General features: G+C 42.2%; 1 protein-coding gene and 1 pseudogene across 10 annotated transcripts; both read right to left on the reverse strand.

Moving 5' to 3' along the window:
• Nucleotides 1-1,175: 1,175 nt before the first annotated feature.
• On the reverse strand, nucleotides 1,176-14,123 carry LOC140503505 (immunoglobulin superfamily member 1-like). Of its 10 annotated transcripts, none has more exons than XM_072607551.1 (15): nucleotides 13,989-14,123; nucleotides 13,461-13,565; nucleotides 12,182-12,277; nucleotides 8,567-8,639; nucleotides 8,274-8,309; nucleotides 7,804-8,079; nucleotides 5,824-6,126; nucleotides 5,222-5,521; nucleotides 4,250-4,549; nucleotides 3,554-3,823; nucleotides 3,048-3,158; nucleotides 2,928-2,955; nucleotides 2,688-2,764; nucleotides 2,523-2,560; nucleotides 1,176-2,136 (listed from the first exon to the last, which is right to left on the reverse strand). In XM_072607551.1, exons 4-15 carry the CDS (start codon nucleotides 8,598-8,600, stop codon nucleotides 2,005-2,007), a joined length of 1,905 nt encoding a protein of 634 aa, XP_072463652.1. In that variant the 5' UTR covers nucleotides 8,601-8,639; nucleotides 12,182-12,277; nucleotides 13,461-13,565; nucleotides 13,989-14,123; the 3' UTR covers nucleotides 1,176-2,004. The 10 variants fall into 10 exon arrangements, with proteins under 10 accessions (XP_072463652.1, XP_072463646.1, XP_072463647.1 ...); XM_072607545.1 differs by having other exon boundaries at nucleotides 2,928-2,958; XM_072607546.1 differs by having other exon boundaries at nucleotides 2,928-2,958; nucleotides 8,567-8,644.
• LOC140507357 (protein DBF4 homolog A-like) overlaps nucleotides 9,245-18,815 on the reverse strand; it is a 37,723-nt pseudogene continuing 28,152 nt past the window's right edge.

An 18,815-nucleotide genomic window follows, 5' to 3' on the forward strand; every position in this document is an offset into this window, starting at 1 on the left:
AGAAACGCCTATTTCATTCTATAAATTAAAAGTAAAATAGATATAACATAAAAAAGAAAAGAAAGAAGATTTTGAAATACCAGGGGATCAAAGTCTGGGTCACAAAAGATGTAGGAGCTTCAACTAAATGTGAGTAGATTTACAAATAAAGTATTTAAAAAACATCTAACCTTACAATTCACAATTACTTTGTAAAGCTGACTACATTCCTATACAAGAAAAGGGTGTGTGGAGGTGACTTTAATAGAAGAGGGGAAAGACACACACACACACACATGCACAAAAAAATAAAAAATAAAACAATAACAGTATTTGAGTTGCAACTTGAGAGTAAATAGAAACTTGGATATTTACTTGATTAATTGGAAGGGGCTTGATGATGATGATGGAGTGCTAATATTCTGTGATTCCCATACTGGAAAAAATGGCCCTCTGTGATTTTTCTTTCTCAGACTGTGGTTTAACGTATTTTCTTCATCATTGTGGAGGAAGTTTTGAGATAACTGAGGCAAAGATGCTAGCTTTTGCTCTACTATCTGTCACACTAAAAGAGGAAGGAAGGAAAGAAGTGCCTCTTCAGCAACTTCATGAGTTCAAATAAATAAGAAATCACGGGATTTGGGTGCAAATTATTTTAATGGTTTTGTGAGAGAGAAGGGATGGTAGAAGGAATATATTAGTGCAGACATGAGGAATGAAGGGATTGTTATTTCTCATATTTGAAGTGCATGAGGAAAGAGTATGCAAACACAGAAAGAAGTGGGGGAGTGCACAGCAAATGAACCTCATCTTTATCTAAAGTGTACAAATAAAGGTTAAATACATGCACATAAATAGTTTTGTGTCAAAACACAACAAACTCAATAGAGGAATAAGCAGGGATTGGAGTGGGATGGGTAAAGGGGAAAATAATAGGAAGGTGTGAATATATTCATTAGCACACCTATCTTCCTACTGAGGAAGGCATTGAAAGGGGGAAAAGAAAAGACCAAGAACCTATGGGACTATCCTTTAACACAATGAGGGGATGGCAGCACCAACAAGAAATGAAAGTGAAGGAATAATATTGCACCTCAAAAACTGAAAATGGGATGATTTCAGAGAATCTTGGGTAATATGAACTGATGCAGAGTAAAGGAAGTGTTACCAGAAGGATAATTTATACAAGGAAAATATTGTAAAGGAAAAAAAAAATCACAAGGTTTAAGAATTCTGAACAAAGTGACAACCAGTCATGACTTCAGAGGGTCTCTGATAAAACATAATACTAAACGCTTGAGTGAGAGGTAATGGGACCCAAAGTACAAAAACATATGAAAGCATTTTACTTAACTCTCTTTATTTGTTACAAATCTCTCTCTCTCTCTCTCTCTGTCTCTCTCTCTCTCTCTCTCTCTCTCTCTCTCTCTCTCTCTCTCTCCCTTCTCTCTTTCTGTTGCTCCATGCTCTCTCATGCTCTCTTGGTCTCTCTCTCTCTCTCTCTCTCTCTCTCTCTCTCTCTCTCTCTCTCTCTCTCTCCTCTTTCTCTTTTAATTTGGAGGTTTCAGCGTTCCTAATTTTCCAGGCTTCTTACACTTTATGTCCTTCCTCTCACTCCAAGAGTCAGCCACATTGACTGATCAATTTTTTAGCTTTACACAAAGAGCTTCCTAGCTCCAGGCTTTCATGATGGCTGTCCCACATTCCTGGAATGTTATCCTCCTACCAATCTGCCTCTTGTTTTGTCTGGTTTCCTCTAAAACTCAGCTCCAATCCCAGTGCAGGAGCCTTTTTCTGTCTGAGATTATTACCTCCTTCCTTTCTACTCTGGATATATCTTATACGTCTCTCATCATAAACAGATGCAGCTAGTCTGTACAACTCTAGATCAAAACAGATATTTACAATAGATATCATGCCTCTTGAGTGGTGGGAATCTGAGGAATACATACTAGTAAACAGATGAAATGTGGTCAGGAGAAAAGAGGAAGAGAGAGAATTTCTTTTAGAGAAGAACTCAAACTCTCAGTCAAAGGAGACAGTGGCATAGACTGAAGGCTCTGTGGAATTTTCCTTGGGGTCTCCTTGCCTCTTCTTCAAGGTTTTTAAGTTCAGATGAGCATAGGTCACTCCTTCAGGGTCTTCAGCCATGGGGACCTGAAGGAGAAATACAAGGGTGAGGGAACAGTGAATGATAGTGGAACTGGAGTTTCTAATCTTTTCCTGTGTCATGAAAGTTTGAACAGCCTGTCTGATGAATCTTATAAATGCCTTTTCAATTTCATGCCTTTAATTAGAGGAAATAAACTCCATAGAATTATTGAGAAAGGAAATAAAATGACAGTTATTCAAATATTTTAAAAATAACCTCAAAGAAATTCAGTGATCCCCAGTAGATAATCCCTGCCTTGGGGGAGGAGAAGAATTAATAACAAGTCACTGAGAAGTGGTTCAACCTTATGCCCATAATTTGTGCTTAAAACTTGGGGTCAAGAACAAGACAGGCTCCTCCTCCAGGTACGGGACGGGACAGACTAACTCACCGAAGGTTCCTTCAGTGTGTTTTTGGCCACTTCTGTATCTGAGGAACAGGAAAGGTTCTATCATTCCACCAGCTCCCAAGACCACTACCTCCATCCTGCTTAAATATCTCGGATATCTCAGAGCATGTTACCTTTCCTTGGCCCCTTCTCAATCACATAACTTACCTAGTGACTCATCTGTGGGGGCCTCTAGGTGATGGGGCAGGCAGACACAATGAGAAACACAAGGACAGCAGAGGAATCTGTAGAGAGAGGGGGTGGAAGTAGCACCAGAGGACATAGGTCACTATGGCAGCTTCCTTGAGTGTCTTCTCCCCACCAGGAGCTCTAACCAGTGCAGAGAAGCCAGGAATAATCAGAAGGAAGAAATAAGGGATTACTGTTGTAGGAGCTGAGTCTTCTTACCTCCCAAGGCTTTCTCTATGCAAGGACCCTGCTGAGGGAAACATGGGAAAGGAAATAATATCAGGGAAGTGCCAGAAGGAGACATGGAGTCAGAGTCTTCACCCTCTCCCCTATACTCACCAATAGGGGTTGATGGATGGCAGATGCATGCCAACAGGAGAAGGCAGATAAGGACGAAGGAGATACAGCTGAGGGATATGAGGACGGTGTTGCCGGGTACTGAAGCAGGAGCTGGGGAGAGAGAAGGCTCGTCATCAATCACTCTCCTGAAGGGACTTCTAAAGTTTACCTATAATTATCCCTAGATTTTCCCTCCACACATCTCCCCTGACATCCCACAGTTTGGCAGAAATCCTGCTCAGAGAAGGCTCATCCTTTACAATTAGGATGAGAAATTGTCAAACCAGAATGGAGATAGGTGAGGCATAGGGAAGCAAGGGAAGAAAGTTATATCTTAGCTCATACCCTTGGTCCCTATGGGCTTGGAATTGAGAACCATGCCTCCATTGTTTCATCCACTGTCTCTTGCCTACAGTCAAGGCCCTGGTTTCATCTCCTTGTAGGGACTGAGGGTAGGAATGGTTATTGGCACCCTCCAGTGGGTCTTGTGGGTTTCTTCCTCTCACCTCTCACTCTAATCTCCAGAGGGTCACTTTGTTGCATCCTGAGGCTGTCATTGGTGCCAGGTTGATAGCTGCAGCTGTAATTTCCAGAGTCCTTGGGGGTCACATGTGTCAAAAGGAACTGGGCCTCAACTTGAGTGGTATTCATGCTCCCCTCCTTGTACAGAATGAATCTATAACTCCATGAAGGCCCCTGACACAGGAGCATCACATTGGTCCCTGAGGCCACCTCCTGCCCAGGCCAGGCTGAGAGGGAAGGTTTAGGGAGAGCATCTGGAAAACCAAGCAGAGACCTGAGACCCTCAAGGCCCTTCTACAGTGTGGTGGGGGAGGCAGAAGTTAAAAGGCCTTGAAGAACCACTGACCCTTACCTACAATTTTCATTGGCTCTTTGTTCTTCCTGTTTGTAAAATCTCCTTCTCTTAAGAAAGATCAGTGCTAAACTTCAGATATTTTCTTAGGTTACTAAGAATAAAGGAAAGTTTTTCCCCTTTAGTCCTTATCCCTTGAGTCTGGAGTAGCTCCTGAGCTGGTTCATCTTTTCACCTGTGCCTTTCAAGTACATTGGGAATGTATGCCACAACCTGTACATCATGATGCTAAAAAGAGCCGCAAACAACATGCCCTTCCTAGACTGTCTCCTGATAACTGACTCCCATTGTTGTACTTTATGCCCTAAAGAACTGGAGGTATCCTCACCTGTCACCCAGATCTCTAGGACTTCACTGAGCTCAGACACCTGGTATGGAGACATCCTCTCATGGTAGAAACAGCTGTAGTTTCCAGCATCCTGGGCACTCACAGACAGGAGAGGAAAGTCAGCGGAGGTCCCAGCTGGACTGTGGCTCTGCAAGGGATGAGGGGCCCCCACCTTTAGCAGAGTGAATATCAGGCCACTGCGGAATGTCTGAGGGGGTTGTCTGCACTGGAGAGTCACATGCATCCTGGGCTCTACCACAAGACCCGGGAAGGCGAAGAGGGAAGGCTTGGGGAAAGATCCTAAGAGAGGAAGAAAATGGGACTGCAAGTCAGGACAACCGTTTCAAGTGCTTGCTCTGCCTCTGAGGCCCTCTGTGACCTCAGTTTTTTCTAGAAATGAGGGGTTTAGAATAGAAGATCTCTTCGTTCTTCTCTGCTCTAGGAATAGGAATCTAAAGAAATTTTCACATTTGAAGGAGTGTAACCAATCTATGGTCTCATTCATTTCATGGGTCAAGGGAGGGAAGAGTGTGACTCCTCCCTTTTCATCTGACCTTTCCCAGATAGGCCCGGGACTCAGCCTGAAACCTCAGATCATGGTCCAGGACAGAAAAGGCCCAGGCTCATTTCCAGGGTCAGTCACTCATTTGTTGTATAACTGTGGAAACATCTTTTTTTTTCCCTCTCTCGAGGCCTTTGCTCACTGGTAAGGGAAAGTTTGGCTTCAAGAACCTCCAAGGCCCCTTGAAGCTCTGGGTCTCTGTGACTCTTTTAGCCCCCTACTCATTCCTCACCATCATCTTCCTTCCTAAAACTCTAGATCACAAGAGAAATGCCTCATATCTTCCAAAACCCGAGTCCTCACAGGCAACAGGGCAGAGTTGGCTGTGTAAACACCCTGCCTTATCTCTGTGAGGTCACTGACTGAGCAGAGAGCAGAGCGATCATCCTCAGAGTGATACCCCCCTTCACCTGGCACCACCAGCTCCAGGGCCTCACTGGGCTCTGATTCTCTAGCAGACCCTGTCTTTTCCTTGTAAGTACAACTGTAGCTCCCAGTGTCCTCAGGTCTCACAGATGGGAGGCAGAAGCTAGTCCAGAGATCTGCTGAGGTCTTCTGTGGTAAGGGTATCTGGATCCCAGTCTTCCTCAGAGTGAAAGTCACCTCTTTAAGGGAGAACAGCTTGGGCCTTGAGCACCAGAGAGTGATATTCGCCCTTGGGGCCACCACAAGGCCAGGCTGGGCCCATAGAGTGGGCTTAGGGAGTTTTCCTGTGATGAAAGGGGAAATAAAGGTCAAAGGCAAATGTCAATTCTGAGGCTCCTCCTCTAATCCCTTAATGAGAGGGGCAACAGCAATCTTGCCTCTATTCTCATTTTCTGTCAGGGCCTTCCCTACTATCCTGGGAATCAAGGCTGAGTTTATGAAGAACAGGAGAGGGTCGCAGGGTCTCCTCCAGCCTCTCCCCAAACCATGCCTTCAAAATTTCCAGGATTTTATATTTTTCCCATCACTGTATGGGCCTGTGTGTAGGGGATCGAATCAACAGTTATGGGTTCCCATTTCTATTCACCTAGCACAGTCAGCTCCAGGGTATTGCTGGGATGGGACCCACTGTAGGGCACTTTGTTCTTGTAGTAAATACAGCTGTAGCTCCCCATGTCCTCAAGTCTCACAGATGGAAGTGAAAAATCAACCCAGGTTTGGGCAGCACTCTGTTGCTGCAAGGGCTCCAGGCTCTTGGCCTCCAGCAGGGCAAAATTGTAGTCCTGAAAGGATGTCTGTCGTGACATGCCACACCTGATGGTAGTTGTTTCTCCTGAGTATAATGTGGAGTCAGACGTGTGGAGCCAAATGTAGGGTTTGAGGAAGGCTCCTATAAAAGGAGAAAGAAAGTTAGGGACCTGCTCTCTCCCCCCAAGTCTCCTCAAATCATTCCCTGAAACAGAACTAAGAAGAGGGAGGTAGGTCTGCTCATGGCTGGGTAACTGGGCTCCTGGGTCTCTCTCAGAAAGATTTCTGGGCCCAGAAAACCTGTGAATATACAGAGAGATGGGAGAAGAAGTAGGTTTCCTCCCCCCATCTGTCCCTCTTCTCACCTTCTCCAAAGGCCCCAGCTCAGTCCCTCCCACCTGGGCCTACTGCACTGAGGCATGATCCTGAGGCACCACCCCTGGCAAATTCAGATCTTTCTTTTAAGTTCTGAGATTTGCAAAGCTCTGTCCTCCCAATAACCCTATGCATGGGGAGGTTAGAGTGATACCCTGATTGGGTCCAGGGCTCTACCCACATCCCTACACTGATACATGGTGCCAGGTCTCTGTCCTGTCACCTATCTCCACCCCTCACTGAAGCCAAAGTTGGGTTGGCAGAAAAGTGAGGGAGCTCCCTCTAGATAGCTTTGTTAGTAACTTGCTTTAGTCTAGTTTTGCTGCTCTCAGTCTATACCTATACATCAGGTACCTCCTGCTCATTGATGATTTAGGGAAGACTCCACCTCTGCTGCCCTCAGGGAGCTAATAGTCTCAGGGATCACAAGGGTGTGAGCTCAAATGGCCTCACTAGGTAATCCAGCTCATGAGTTTCATGTCATGGAAGAGGGAACTGAGGTCAAGGACTTGCCCACAGTCACCCACCAAGGACATGATAGGGCAGACATCTGATTCTATACCACAAGCTCTGAATTTCAGTCTCCTTCCCCCTGTAGCGGACAGCCTTCTAAATGGGGAAAGATGGATGACAACCTGGGTGGTGGAAAGGTCAGCAGTACTAGAGCAGGAGCACAAGAGAGGTATAGGTACCATGCTAGGAAGGCCAAGAGCCCAGACACTGACACTTGATACAATCAGAGATGGCATCCTGGAGGAGCCAGGACCTGACCTAGGCTTTAAGAATGTGCAGGATATGATGCATGAAGGTGGGAAGGCTGTTGCAGGCAGGAGAAACTTTGTGAGCAAAGGCAGAGTGGTGGGGTGCAGAGAGAGGTGATTGAGTCAGATGCCAATGAGAGAAAAAACTGGACGTGTTGCCATCAGCTTCTTCAAGGACAGTAAAATGAATCTGAGTAGTTTGTTGAGCAAAGGGAGCAACAGAAGGGTGCACCCCTTCTCCCAAATTCTGCGTGTCTTCAGAGAGAGGAGAAGCCCAGATCTCATCACTGGATCATCAGATATAGAAAAATCTATGGATTTGGTGGTGAGTGTTATGGGTTCAAACCTAGGCCATGACAGTAAAGGGCTAAATGTCTTCAAATCACTTTACCTCCTTTCCAAGCCTCCGTTTTCCCATCTCTAAAAGGAAAACTGTGGTACATGTGCCCTTCTCACAGGCTTATTTAAAGGAAAGATTTTACAACCCTATCTTTGCTCCTAAAATGTGAGCTGCTGAGCCAGGAGTTCCTTGAACCTGTGGAGGTGGGGTTGCAAGGGGAAGTAGGTAGTCAAGTCTGAAGGTTTGTCCCTTATGTAGGTGACTCCCCAGAGAGGGGCCTGAGCTCATCTTTCAGGACTGGCTTCCTTCCACCAGGGATGGTTGTAGACTAATAACCCCTCACCTGTCACCACCAAGTCCACGGGTTCACTGAACTCTGACCACAAGGGTCCCTGCCCAGAGCGGCAGCTGTAGCTTCTGGCATCCTTCAAGTCATCCACATTTCTGAGCAAAAAATCTGCCTGTTGCCAGGAGGCATTTTGCTCCTCCCTGAACTCTTCATCTGTCCAGAGTTGGAATTTGTCACTCCCCAGGTGGCCCTGGCACCGTAGGATCATGTCTGCTCCCCTGGAGACCACAGGACTCGAGAGTGCCCAAAGAGTGGGCCTAGGAAGCAGATCTGAGAAGGAAACAGAGTGCAGAGTTCCAGGCATTCCTCTCACCTCAGTTTTTTTTCCAGCTCTGAATTTTGAATCTCCACCTTAAATCACGCCATCTATTCATCCCAATGTCATGTTTTCCCTCACTGATTACTGTGGGGACTGAATTACAACAAAGAAAAGGAGATGGGCAATAGTGTTGGGAACAGCTTACCCATCTGTGCCATTGCTGCCCAGTCCAAACACAGTCCTGTAAGAGAAGCTCAGTTTAGAGATGCCTCTCCTCCAGCCCACACTGACCTATTCCCAGCTCTTACCAAAGTCCATGAAACCCTAATTCTGTTTTGGACAGAATACGAAGGAAGATTAGTTTGAGGAGACCCTGGGCTCCTATTCTGCTCCAATGGTTCTGTCTCCTCCTTAGGTTCTTCCCTGTCCTTCAGTGTCACGAGCCAAGGACCTTGTCACAACATTGTTCACGCCCCATGTCTGACCATGGATACTCACCTATGTAGATCAGGGAAGTGCCTGTGTGTCCCATGCTCGGTCTTCAGCTCTGTCCTGGGTTGCCCAACCTCAACTGTGCTGAGGGAAAAAGTAGATGGACTTCAGGCTGGCCCAGGATGTGGTGGCCAGCTCTGCTGCCTTACACCCCTAATCTCAGGGCCCACAATTTCCTTTCTTATGGTGATGAATGAAGGATCATGGTTCTTCAATGCTTAGATCTGAGGATATGGGTGGAGTCAAGATGGCAGAGTATAAGCAGTCACTTTCTAGAGCTATCCCCTTAAACTCAGCCCAATACCTGCAAAAAATGCCTCTAAACACATTCTGGACCTTCAGAATTCACAGAATGACTGAGTGAAGCAAATCTCTAGCCCAAGATGGCCTGGATGGTCAACAAGAAGGATCCACTGTACCCCACTGGGAGCAGAGTCCTGTCCAGAATCACCTGCCCACACAACACAGACAGGCCCTAAGCAGGCCTGTGGTGGGGGAGTGACTGGATCACTGGGACTTAGGCTGGTTTTCAGATTTCATGACCCCAAACACTGAAGACAACTTGGAAGGTAAGTGGAAAAAAACTTATGAATTCTATGTGAGAAAGTAGAGTAGTCAGGCCCCAGTCCTAGGGCAGCAGCAGGTATGGAGGAGAAGGGGCAGCAGCAGCAAGGGCAGCTACATTCACTGCTTCTGGAGCTCTAGGGCTACATATTTGGAGGGATCAAGTAACTGAGAGTGCACCTTCCACTCCCACTTGAAACAGAGAACTACCTTAAAAAAGAGATGAAAAATCAAGTAATTGGCTGGAGAAATGAGCAAAAACCAGAAAAAAGAATCAGACTATATAATCTTACTTTGGTGAAAAGAAAGACCAAAATATACAAACAGAAGACCACATGCCTCCATCCAAAGACTAGAAGAAAAATATTAATTTGTCTCCAGCCATGGAAGAGCTCAAAAAGGATTTTGAAATTCAAGTAAGAGAAATTGAGAAAAAATTGAGAAAAGAAATGAGAGGGAGGCAAGAAAATCATAAAAAATAAGGCAACTGCTTGATAAAGGAGACCTCAAAAATGCTGAAGAAAATAACGCTTTAAAAAGTAGACTAACTCAAAAGGCAAAAGAGATCTAAAAAGTCAATGAAGAGAAGAATGCCCTAAAAAACTGAATTGTCCCGATGGAAAAGGAGGTCCAAAAGGTCACTGAAGAAAATAATTCCTTAATATTTGTATAGGAGCAGATGGAAGCTAATGATTTTATTAAAAAACAGAAATTATAAAACAAAAGAAAAGGAAAGAAAAAATAGCAGACAATTTGAAATATCGCATTGGAAAAACAACTGACTTAGAAAATAGATCCAAGAGAGACAATTTAATAATTATTGGACTACCAGAAAGCCATAATAATAACAATAAAGAGCCTAGACATCATCTTTCAAGAAATTATCAAGGAAAATTGCCCTGATATCGTAAAACCAGAGGGTAAAACAGATATTGAAAGAATTCACTTATTGCCTCCTGAGATTCCAAAAGGAAAACTTCCAGTAATATTGTAACCAAATTCCAAAACTTCCAGGTGAAGGAGAAAAAAGTTGCATGCAACCAGAAGGAAGCAATTAGAGTATCATGGAAACACAATTGGGATAATACAAGATCTAACAGCTTCTGCATTAAGTGATCAGAAGACTTGGAATACATTCTGGAGGTCAGAGGAGCTAGGATTGAAATCAAGAATCACCTACCCAGCAAAACTGAGTATAATACGTGGGAGGGAAAATGGAGATTCGATGAAATAGAACAATTTCAATCATTCTTGATGAAAAGTTCAGAGCTGAATAGAAAATTTGACTTTCCAACACAAGAATAAAGATAAGCATGAAATGGTTAACAGGAAAAAGAACTCATAAGGGATTTACTAAAGTTGAACTGTTTACATTCTTAAATGGAAAGACATTATTTGTAACTCTTAAAACTTTTCTCAGTGTTAGGGTAGTTTGAGAAATTATATACATAGAGACAGAGTGCAGAGAGTGTATTGAATAGGTAGGGATAATATCTAAAAATTATAAAATTAAGGGGTGAGAGAGGAATATATTGGGAGAAGGAAAAAGGGAGAAAGAGAATGGGGCAAATTATCTCTCACATAAAAATGGAAAAAAACAAAAACCTTTTTCCATGGAAGGGAAGAGGGGGGAGCTGAGAGAGAAAAAATGAACCTTACTAACAACAGATTTGGCTTAAGGAGCAAATAACATGCACACTCAATTTGGTATGAAAATCTATCTTACCATACAGGAAACTAAGGGGAAAGGTATAAGGGGGTGATGATAGAAGGGGAGGATGATAGAAGGAGGGGGTAATTAGAAGTGAACACTTCTGAGAAGGGACAGGGTAAAAAGAATGAACAGAATAAATGAGGGACAATATACGCTGGAGGGAAATATCGTTTGTCTTTCACAGCATGACGTTGTTATGGAAGTGTTTTCCATCACTACACATGTATAATCGTGGTTGAATTGCTTGCCTTGTCATTCTGGATGGGTGGGGAGGGAAGAAAGCAGAAAAGTTGGAACTCAACGTTTTAAAAACGAATGTTAAATATTGTTTCTACTTGCAACTGAGAACTAAGACATACCAGCAATGAGGTATAGAAATCTATATTGCTCTCCAAGAAAATAGAGAAGATGGAGATAAGAGAAAGGAGGGGTGTGATAGAAGGGAAACCAGATTGAGCAAAGGGGTAATCGGAATGCATTATCTCTTGGGCTGGTCACAGGGGAGAGATGGAGAGAAAATGTTGACCTCAAAATCTTGCAGTAGTGAGTGTTCACAACTAAATATTAATTAATCAATAAAAAAGGAAAAGAAACATCTGAGGGGATCAGGGTGTCTTAAGGTAAATGTAGCCCAGACAGGACCAGGGAATCTGATGGCTAGCTAATACTGAAGACCACTGAAGGGGACCAGGGCCTAAAATACCAGATTTTCCCAGGCAATAACCAGGGCCCCACCATGAAAGTCTCACTTTGAAAGAACCAAGACTGGACACCAAGGCTAAAGGCGCCTGTGTCACCTCACCTCCAAACTTAGTCCCATACACTCATTGTGTTTGCTCCCTATTTGGTATTCTTACTGAGTGAGTCATACTGTGCCCTCTTTTTTTTATTGGTAATACTAAACAAACAACATAATTCTGACTAGCAGCATTTAGTACTTTCATGTTTGTCAAGCATCTTATATCTATTATCTCCTTTCATCTACACAACAAAGATAGATGTTGATTTTCTTTCCACTTTACAGATGAGGAAACTGAGGCAGATAGAGGTGAAATGACTTGCACAGGTTCATACATTAGTAAGAATCTGAGGCAGGATTCAAATTCACATCTTCCTGACTCCAAGTTCAGTGAGGGTGTGAAGCTGAAACCATGTGTTGTAGGAGTTCAGTGTAGACAATAGGTCCCCTGGTTTCCAAATACTTAAACATCTCCATTACTGCATCTTCTTTAGATCACCCAAGGGGCATCAATGCTTAGCCCAGGAATGTCCAGTTGCAGTCTTTCCTCCTTTGCTTGCAGCTTGCTCAAGTATTGCAACTATCTCTGGAGGTGACCCTTTACCTGGGGGTTTCTGTGGGAGCAGAGTTGACTGTCTTTGTGTCCCTTTAGATCATCACTGAGGGCTTTCCTGATAAGGAGCCTCATAAGGCATGCAACCTGCAGATAGATAAGTCCCAATTCAAAATCAGTGACCATTTATGAAACTCCTACCATGTGACCTGTTGTGTGCCCCATGCTGGAACTACAAAGAGAAAAGAGAAAGTCTGGAATATCACAGAGATTACACTCCATGGGGATAGGGGAATATAGGTTAGTATATGCCAATACAAAAATATGTTTGCAAAGATTTCAGGGCAGAAGTCAAAGTTCCAATGTGAAGGACAATTTGTTAAGAAGAGAACAGGGCTTCTAGAGGGCACAATGCAAGAGTAGGGGACAGCCTGGATGGGACACTGAAGGGAGGGAGTCTGAAATGGACAAGCATGATAGAAGGAAGTTTGAGGACCAGGGTTTCAGGCTATGACTCAGAATCCTAAGTGGACGCATCCAATGGAGGATTGTCAGCCATTTTCAGGCCAAAAACCAGGGTCATTGTGCTTATGAGTTCTATGAAAAAGGTGGTTAAGGGTGATGAGCCCCCATGCAAGATGATAGGCCAGATGGTCCCAGGTCCTATCTGATGCATATCATCAAATATTTCTTTATCACTAATACTAGGAGGCTTCTAAGTTAACTGCATGTAAGTCAAAGACAGGAAGTTCTCCACTCTCTCAGGTGAGACAAAAGTCCACACATGCACGTTTATGCCCAATAAATTTTGAAAGAATTGATGCAAAATAAATTCCTATACATGGTTAGACACACATGTGAGAGGGAGAGCACTAGCCATTGGGGAATCAGGAAAGGCTTTCTGGCCCAAGTGGTATGTGAGCAGAAGTCTGTGAGTTCAAAGCCCAGAGAAGCACATTACAGCCAAGGGAGATGATCTTTGTAAAGTCATGGAGACCATAGATGGAGATCAGTGTGAGAAAAAGGACTTCTTTGTCTAGACTTTAGAGCACAGGAAGGGGAGCTATGAATCACAAAGTAAGAAAAATATTTTAAGACCAAGTTCTGAAAGGTATTAAAAGCTCCACCCAGTGGTCTCTATTTTATCCTACAGGCAACAGGGAGCCATTGCTGTTCATGGAGTAAAGGAATGATGTAGTCAGTCCTCTTCTTCAATAAAATTACTTTGCCAGCTCTGTGGAGGATGGGTTAGATTGGGGAAAAGCAGTTATCAGTAGAGTCCTGGGGCCAGACTCCTTATACAGAGATGATGAACATTTGAGATACTCACCCCAGTCAGGTCAGCTCAGCTCCATACTTAGAATCATTGCTGGTTAGTTGATCATGTCCTCCCAGTGGAGGCACATAGGAGATTCACTGTTCCTCAACCAGAAGCCTGCGTTCAGTGAGAGATGAAACTAAGCTCTGGTCCTCCCTCACAGTTAGAATGTAGAGTGATTTTTCACCATCCCTATGAAGAATTCCAGGGCCAGGGAGCTCACTACCACACAAGGCAGCCTGACTCATCGTTGAACAACTCTCACCTTACCTTCAGTGGATTCTGTCTCCCTCACACTTTCCCCACCTTGGTCCTAGTTCTCTCACCTGGGGTCTCCCAGAACAAACCTGGACCCTAGGGCTTCCTCTGAAAGCTCTTCTCACGTTTGAAGGTAGTCCTCATGTCCCACCCATCCCCAGTCACTTTAGCCTGTTCAAACACTTCCAGTTCCTTCCCCTGATTTATCTACAATAAGAATTTAGCACCATTCCTCTACTCCTGCCCTCTTCTCTCTTGGCCCAGTCAGGCCATGACTCTCACCTGGACCTTTTCCAGTAAATGTACCTCTTTGAATGTGCTCTCCAGAACAAGGTTTGTACAGTAACAACCCACAGATGGGACAGGAGGGAAAGAAGTATTGCACCAAGGAAGAGGATGGGCCCTCTGGGGTTTGGAGAAGTTGCAGGATAAGGAAAAATGGAAACAAGGCCCTGATTTCTCCACTTCCTGATGAGTAAGTGTGGGCTGGGGTGTGACCAACTTGCCTAAGTGTCTGTGGGGACAGTTGTTCCTTCTGCTACATCCTGTGCCAACTTCTAGCCCTGTTACCTCCCACAGTCTGCCCAGAAAAAGTGTGTACCAGGCACTCACCTCCCTGTTCTGGCCTAGTGGCTTCAAGGGCTTTACTGGAGACCTAGAAGAGGATCTGAGCAGACCTTTGGAAAGGAGGTTTTGGTTTTTTTTGGATGAAGGAGGTGAGGTAAATGAGGTTGAGTGACTTGCCCAAGCTCACTCAGCTAGCAATGTCAACTGTCTGAGGCTGGTTTTGAATTCAGGTTCTCCTGACTGCAAGACTGGTACTCTATTCATGTGCCACCCAGCTGCCCCTGGAAGATAGGTTTTAGAGGAAAGAAGCAACTAAAGATAGTACAGAATGGAAGTCATGTATCTGCTTCTCCCTTTCTCTGTCTCTGTCTCTGTCTGTCTGTCTGTCTGTCTGTCTGTCTGTCTGTCTGTCTCTCTCTCTCTCTCTCTCTCTCTCTCTCTCTCTCTCTCTCTCTCTCTCTCAAGCCCAGGACAGAGTCTGGGTATGCAGGGGAGGCAGGATTATCTTCTGGGGGGTGTTCTATATGTGGCTGGTCCACAGTGAAAAATAATATTGAAGAGGAGAATCTCCCCTTCTTCAAGATCCCCTTACCCCTTCTTAGGACACATGTTCCCTCAGTGGAACTCAAGAGGCTGAGGCTGAGGCTAGACAAAAGGGATAACGACTTTCTTGGAAGACCAGACCTTGATTTTCCAAGACACACTTCCATGCCTCTATTCTGTTCCCAGTAGGTCTCAAAGGTCTCTAAGAAGTTAGACATGAGCCTCTGTCACCAGATATCCCTGGTAAGATGAGTTTTCCATGGTGGAAAAATAGAATCTTCAGAAATCCAGGAAACTGATCAACATGAGAATTTATTTTTCCCTCTAGAATGTATAATCTGATAACCCATAGAGACTTGACTGCTGTCCTGAAAAATGGTCATTTGGCAGGTATGCTGTACTGGGAAGTCCTGATATGAATTGGCTGAAGCACATCCTTATTGATGTCCCTTCCAATGATTGCATTCCACCATTCTGTAATCAGGTTTCAGTGAACATTTGGGAGCTAAGTGAGGAAGATAAGGGGGAAATGGTGCTTAAAGTCATGGATAGACCCACCAGAGGGACATAGTTCTACCTGTTACATTGAAAATAGAATGAGATTCCACTTTCTCTTTATCCATCATTTTGTGAAGCTGTGTCAACTGTAAATCACCTGATTTTAGAGAAGTGAACAGATTACTCCCCCTTTCAGTGGTCACCCAACTTAAGGAATGTCACAAAACTCTTCCTCTCCTCCTTGCAATGTCTCCTGATCCTCTCCACCAATAAGAAAACAGGTGTCTCATTTCATAAATATTGCTTTTTATGTTTTTCATTCATCCAAAGTTTATGTTAACAGTGTGGAAATCAAATGTTATTAATCTTGGCTACTTAGAACCTTGAACCTGGTTTGTCTCTGCAACTACATGCATTGCTAAATGAATTACTGGATGTAACTACTCAGTTTTTTATTCCTTTGTCACAACCCCTTCTTCCATGGATGCCCGAAATTTCTGTGGGTACCTTATCCAGAAGATAGGGAACAAATGGGTCCTGAATCTCACATACAAGGATGAAGGAATCAGGTCAGGATGGCTGGAGCTGAATGTCTTATTTACAGATGAGGAAATTATGGCTCATTGATTTACATATCAGTGAGGGAATGTTTGTTTCCATATCTTGTATTTCCTCTCCCCAGAGTTTCCTGAAAACTCTCCTTCTAAGCTTTACTCAGCCAAAAGCTGGCAAAAGGAGAAAACATCTTTTTCAAGTGTGAGCACCAATCTAGGTGTTATGCCAATGTTGCTCAATAAAGCATACAGGGGAAATATCACCTTGATTTTTTTCATCTGAAGCTCTGGTGGTTTTAGTGGACAGAAAGCTTGCAAAGTTAACAATGTGGTGAGATAGTGGCCCCAAACACAGCCGAGATCTTCATGTGGATTGAAAGAGGCACAATGTTGAAAATACAGATGGTGATGATCTTACTGTACCATACCCCACTCAGACTATACCCAGAGTACTGTGATGAAAGGTGAGTGGGATACTCTCAGAATGACATATAGAATCTTGAAAAAATCTAGGGCAGGGTGATAAAAATGGATCTTATTTAGCATCATAGATATAGAGGGATATTAGAAGCAGTGTAACCCTCTTATTTACAGATGAGGAAATTATGGCTCATTGATTTACATATCAGTGAGGGAATGGAAGACCATGTCATACAAAAGGATATATGGGGGTAACTAAGCATAATGGACCTGGAGAAGAATTAGTGGCCATTATTTTTAATAGTATTTTATTTTTTCCCCAAATACATGCTAAGGTAGTTTTTAGTATTAACTTTTAAAAGATTTTGAGATCCAAATTTTTCTGTCTTCTCTGCCCCTCCCCTACCCTCTTCTGAAAATGGTAGGCAAAGTGATTACTTCATCTGAAAATTGTTCATATATTTTGATCACTTATCAATTGGGAAATTAGTCTAATTCTTATACATTTGACTCACTTCTCTGCATGTTTGAAACTTGTTCCCACTTCCTTTTTCAGTTACTATTGCTAACTATATTTCTCTCCATCCCATCCCACCCAGTTTATTCTATTCTCTTTCTTCTTTCACCCTGTCCCTTCTGAAAACTCACTTCTGACTATCCCTTCCCCCATTCTGCACTCTCTTCTGTTTTCCCACTTTCTTATCTCTTTTCCCTTCTACTTTACTGGAGGGGAAGATAAGTTTCTATACACAACTGAGTATGTTTGCTACTTCTTTGAACAAACTCTAATGACAGTGAGGTTCATTCAGTGCCCCTCACATCCCCCATTTTCCCCTTCACTGCACAAGCTTTTTCCTGCCTCTTTTCTGTGAAATAATTTACCCCATTCTACATCACCTGTTCCTTTTTTCACAGTACATTCCTCCCTTATCTCTTAATTGTATTTTTGTAGATATCATCCCTTCATATTCAGTTCACACCTGTGCACTCTATATGTGTATACATATATACATGTGTGTGTGTAAATGTATATACCATAATTATATATGTATATATATGCATGTGTATATATGTGTGTGTATATATATGTGTGTATATACTATATATATAATATATATGTATGTATGTACATACATATTCAAAACCCTCTAGTCCTTTAATGTAGAAGTTGCTAAATTTTTTGTTATCCTGACTGTGGCTGCACCATCTCTGAATTATTTGAATTATAATATATATAATTATATATATTATATATATTTATAATTATAATTGAATTAATTGAATTATAATTATTGAATTATTTCTTTGTAGCTGCTTGCAGTATTTTCTCCTTGATGTGAGAGCCCTGGAATTTATCTATTTAGATAGATAGATAGATAGATAGATAGATAGATAGATAGATAGATAGACAGACAGATAGATAGATGTGTGTATAAATCTATATATGTATACATATATGTGTGTGTGTATGAGTATGTGTATATGTGCATATATTTATATATAAGCATGTATATAATACAAAATATATATTCTTGGGAGTTTACACTTTGGGATCTCTCTCAGGAGGTAATTGGTGTATTTTTTCAATTGTTATTATAGCCTTTAGTTCTACTATGTTCTCCTTGATATATATATATATATATATATATATATATATATATATATATATATATATATATATATATATATATATATATATATATATATATATATATATATATATATATATATGCTTTTTTTTTTAGTTATGTCTTGTCTTTTTTGCTTTATCATGACTTCAGGTAACCCAGTAATATTGAAAGTATCTCTCCTGGATCAAATATTGAGTTCAGTTGCTTTTCTTCCAATGAGATACTTTAAATTATCTTCTTTTCTTTCATCCTTTTGATTTTGTTTTATTAATTCTTGATTTCTCATGAAGTCATTAGCTTCCATTTGCCCAATTATAATTTTTTTAAAGGAATTATTAACTTCAGTGACCTTTTGTACCTCCTTTTACACTGGACAAATTTTAATTTTTAAGGAGTTTTTTTTTTTCCTTCAGTGAATTTTTGTGCCTCTTTTTCCATTTGACCTCTTCTGCTTTTTAAGACATTCTTCTCCTCATTGGTATTTTGGACAACTTTTTACCATTTGGTCTAGTCTGTTTTGTTTTTTTTTTTTAACATTCTATTTTCTTCAGTAATTTTTCCTCCTTTACCAAGCTGTTGATTCATTTTTTTTCATTATTTTCCTGTATTATTCTCATTTCTCTTCCCAACTTTCTCCTCTACTTTTCTTACTTGATTTTCAAAATCCTTTTTGAGATCTTCCATGGCCTGAGACCAATTCAATTTTAGTTTTTTGTTTTGTTTTTTTTTTTTCTGGAGGCTTTGAATATAAGATCTTTGACTTTGTTATCTTCCTCTTCGTGTGTGTTTTGATGTTCCTTGTTACTATTGTAACTTTCTATAGTTAGGTTTCTTCTGTTGCTTGATGATTTCCTCAGCTTATTATTTTACCTTTAACTTTTTGTTATAGTAGGACT

The sequence above is a fragment of the Notamacropus eugenii genome, chromosome 5 (genome assembly GCF_028372415.1).
Source record: "Notamacropus eugenii isolate mMacEug1 chromosome 5, mMacEug1.pri_v2, whole genome shotgun sequence".
In the NCBI taxonomy this organism is placed as follows: Eukaryota; Metazoa; Chordata; class Mammalia; order Diprotodontia; family Macropodidae; genus Notamacropus; species Notamacropus eugenii.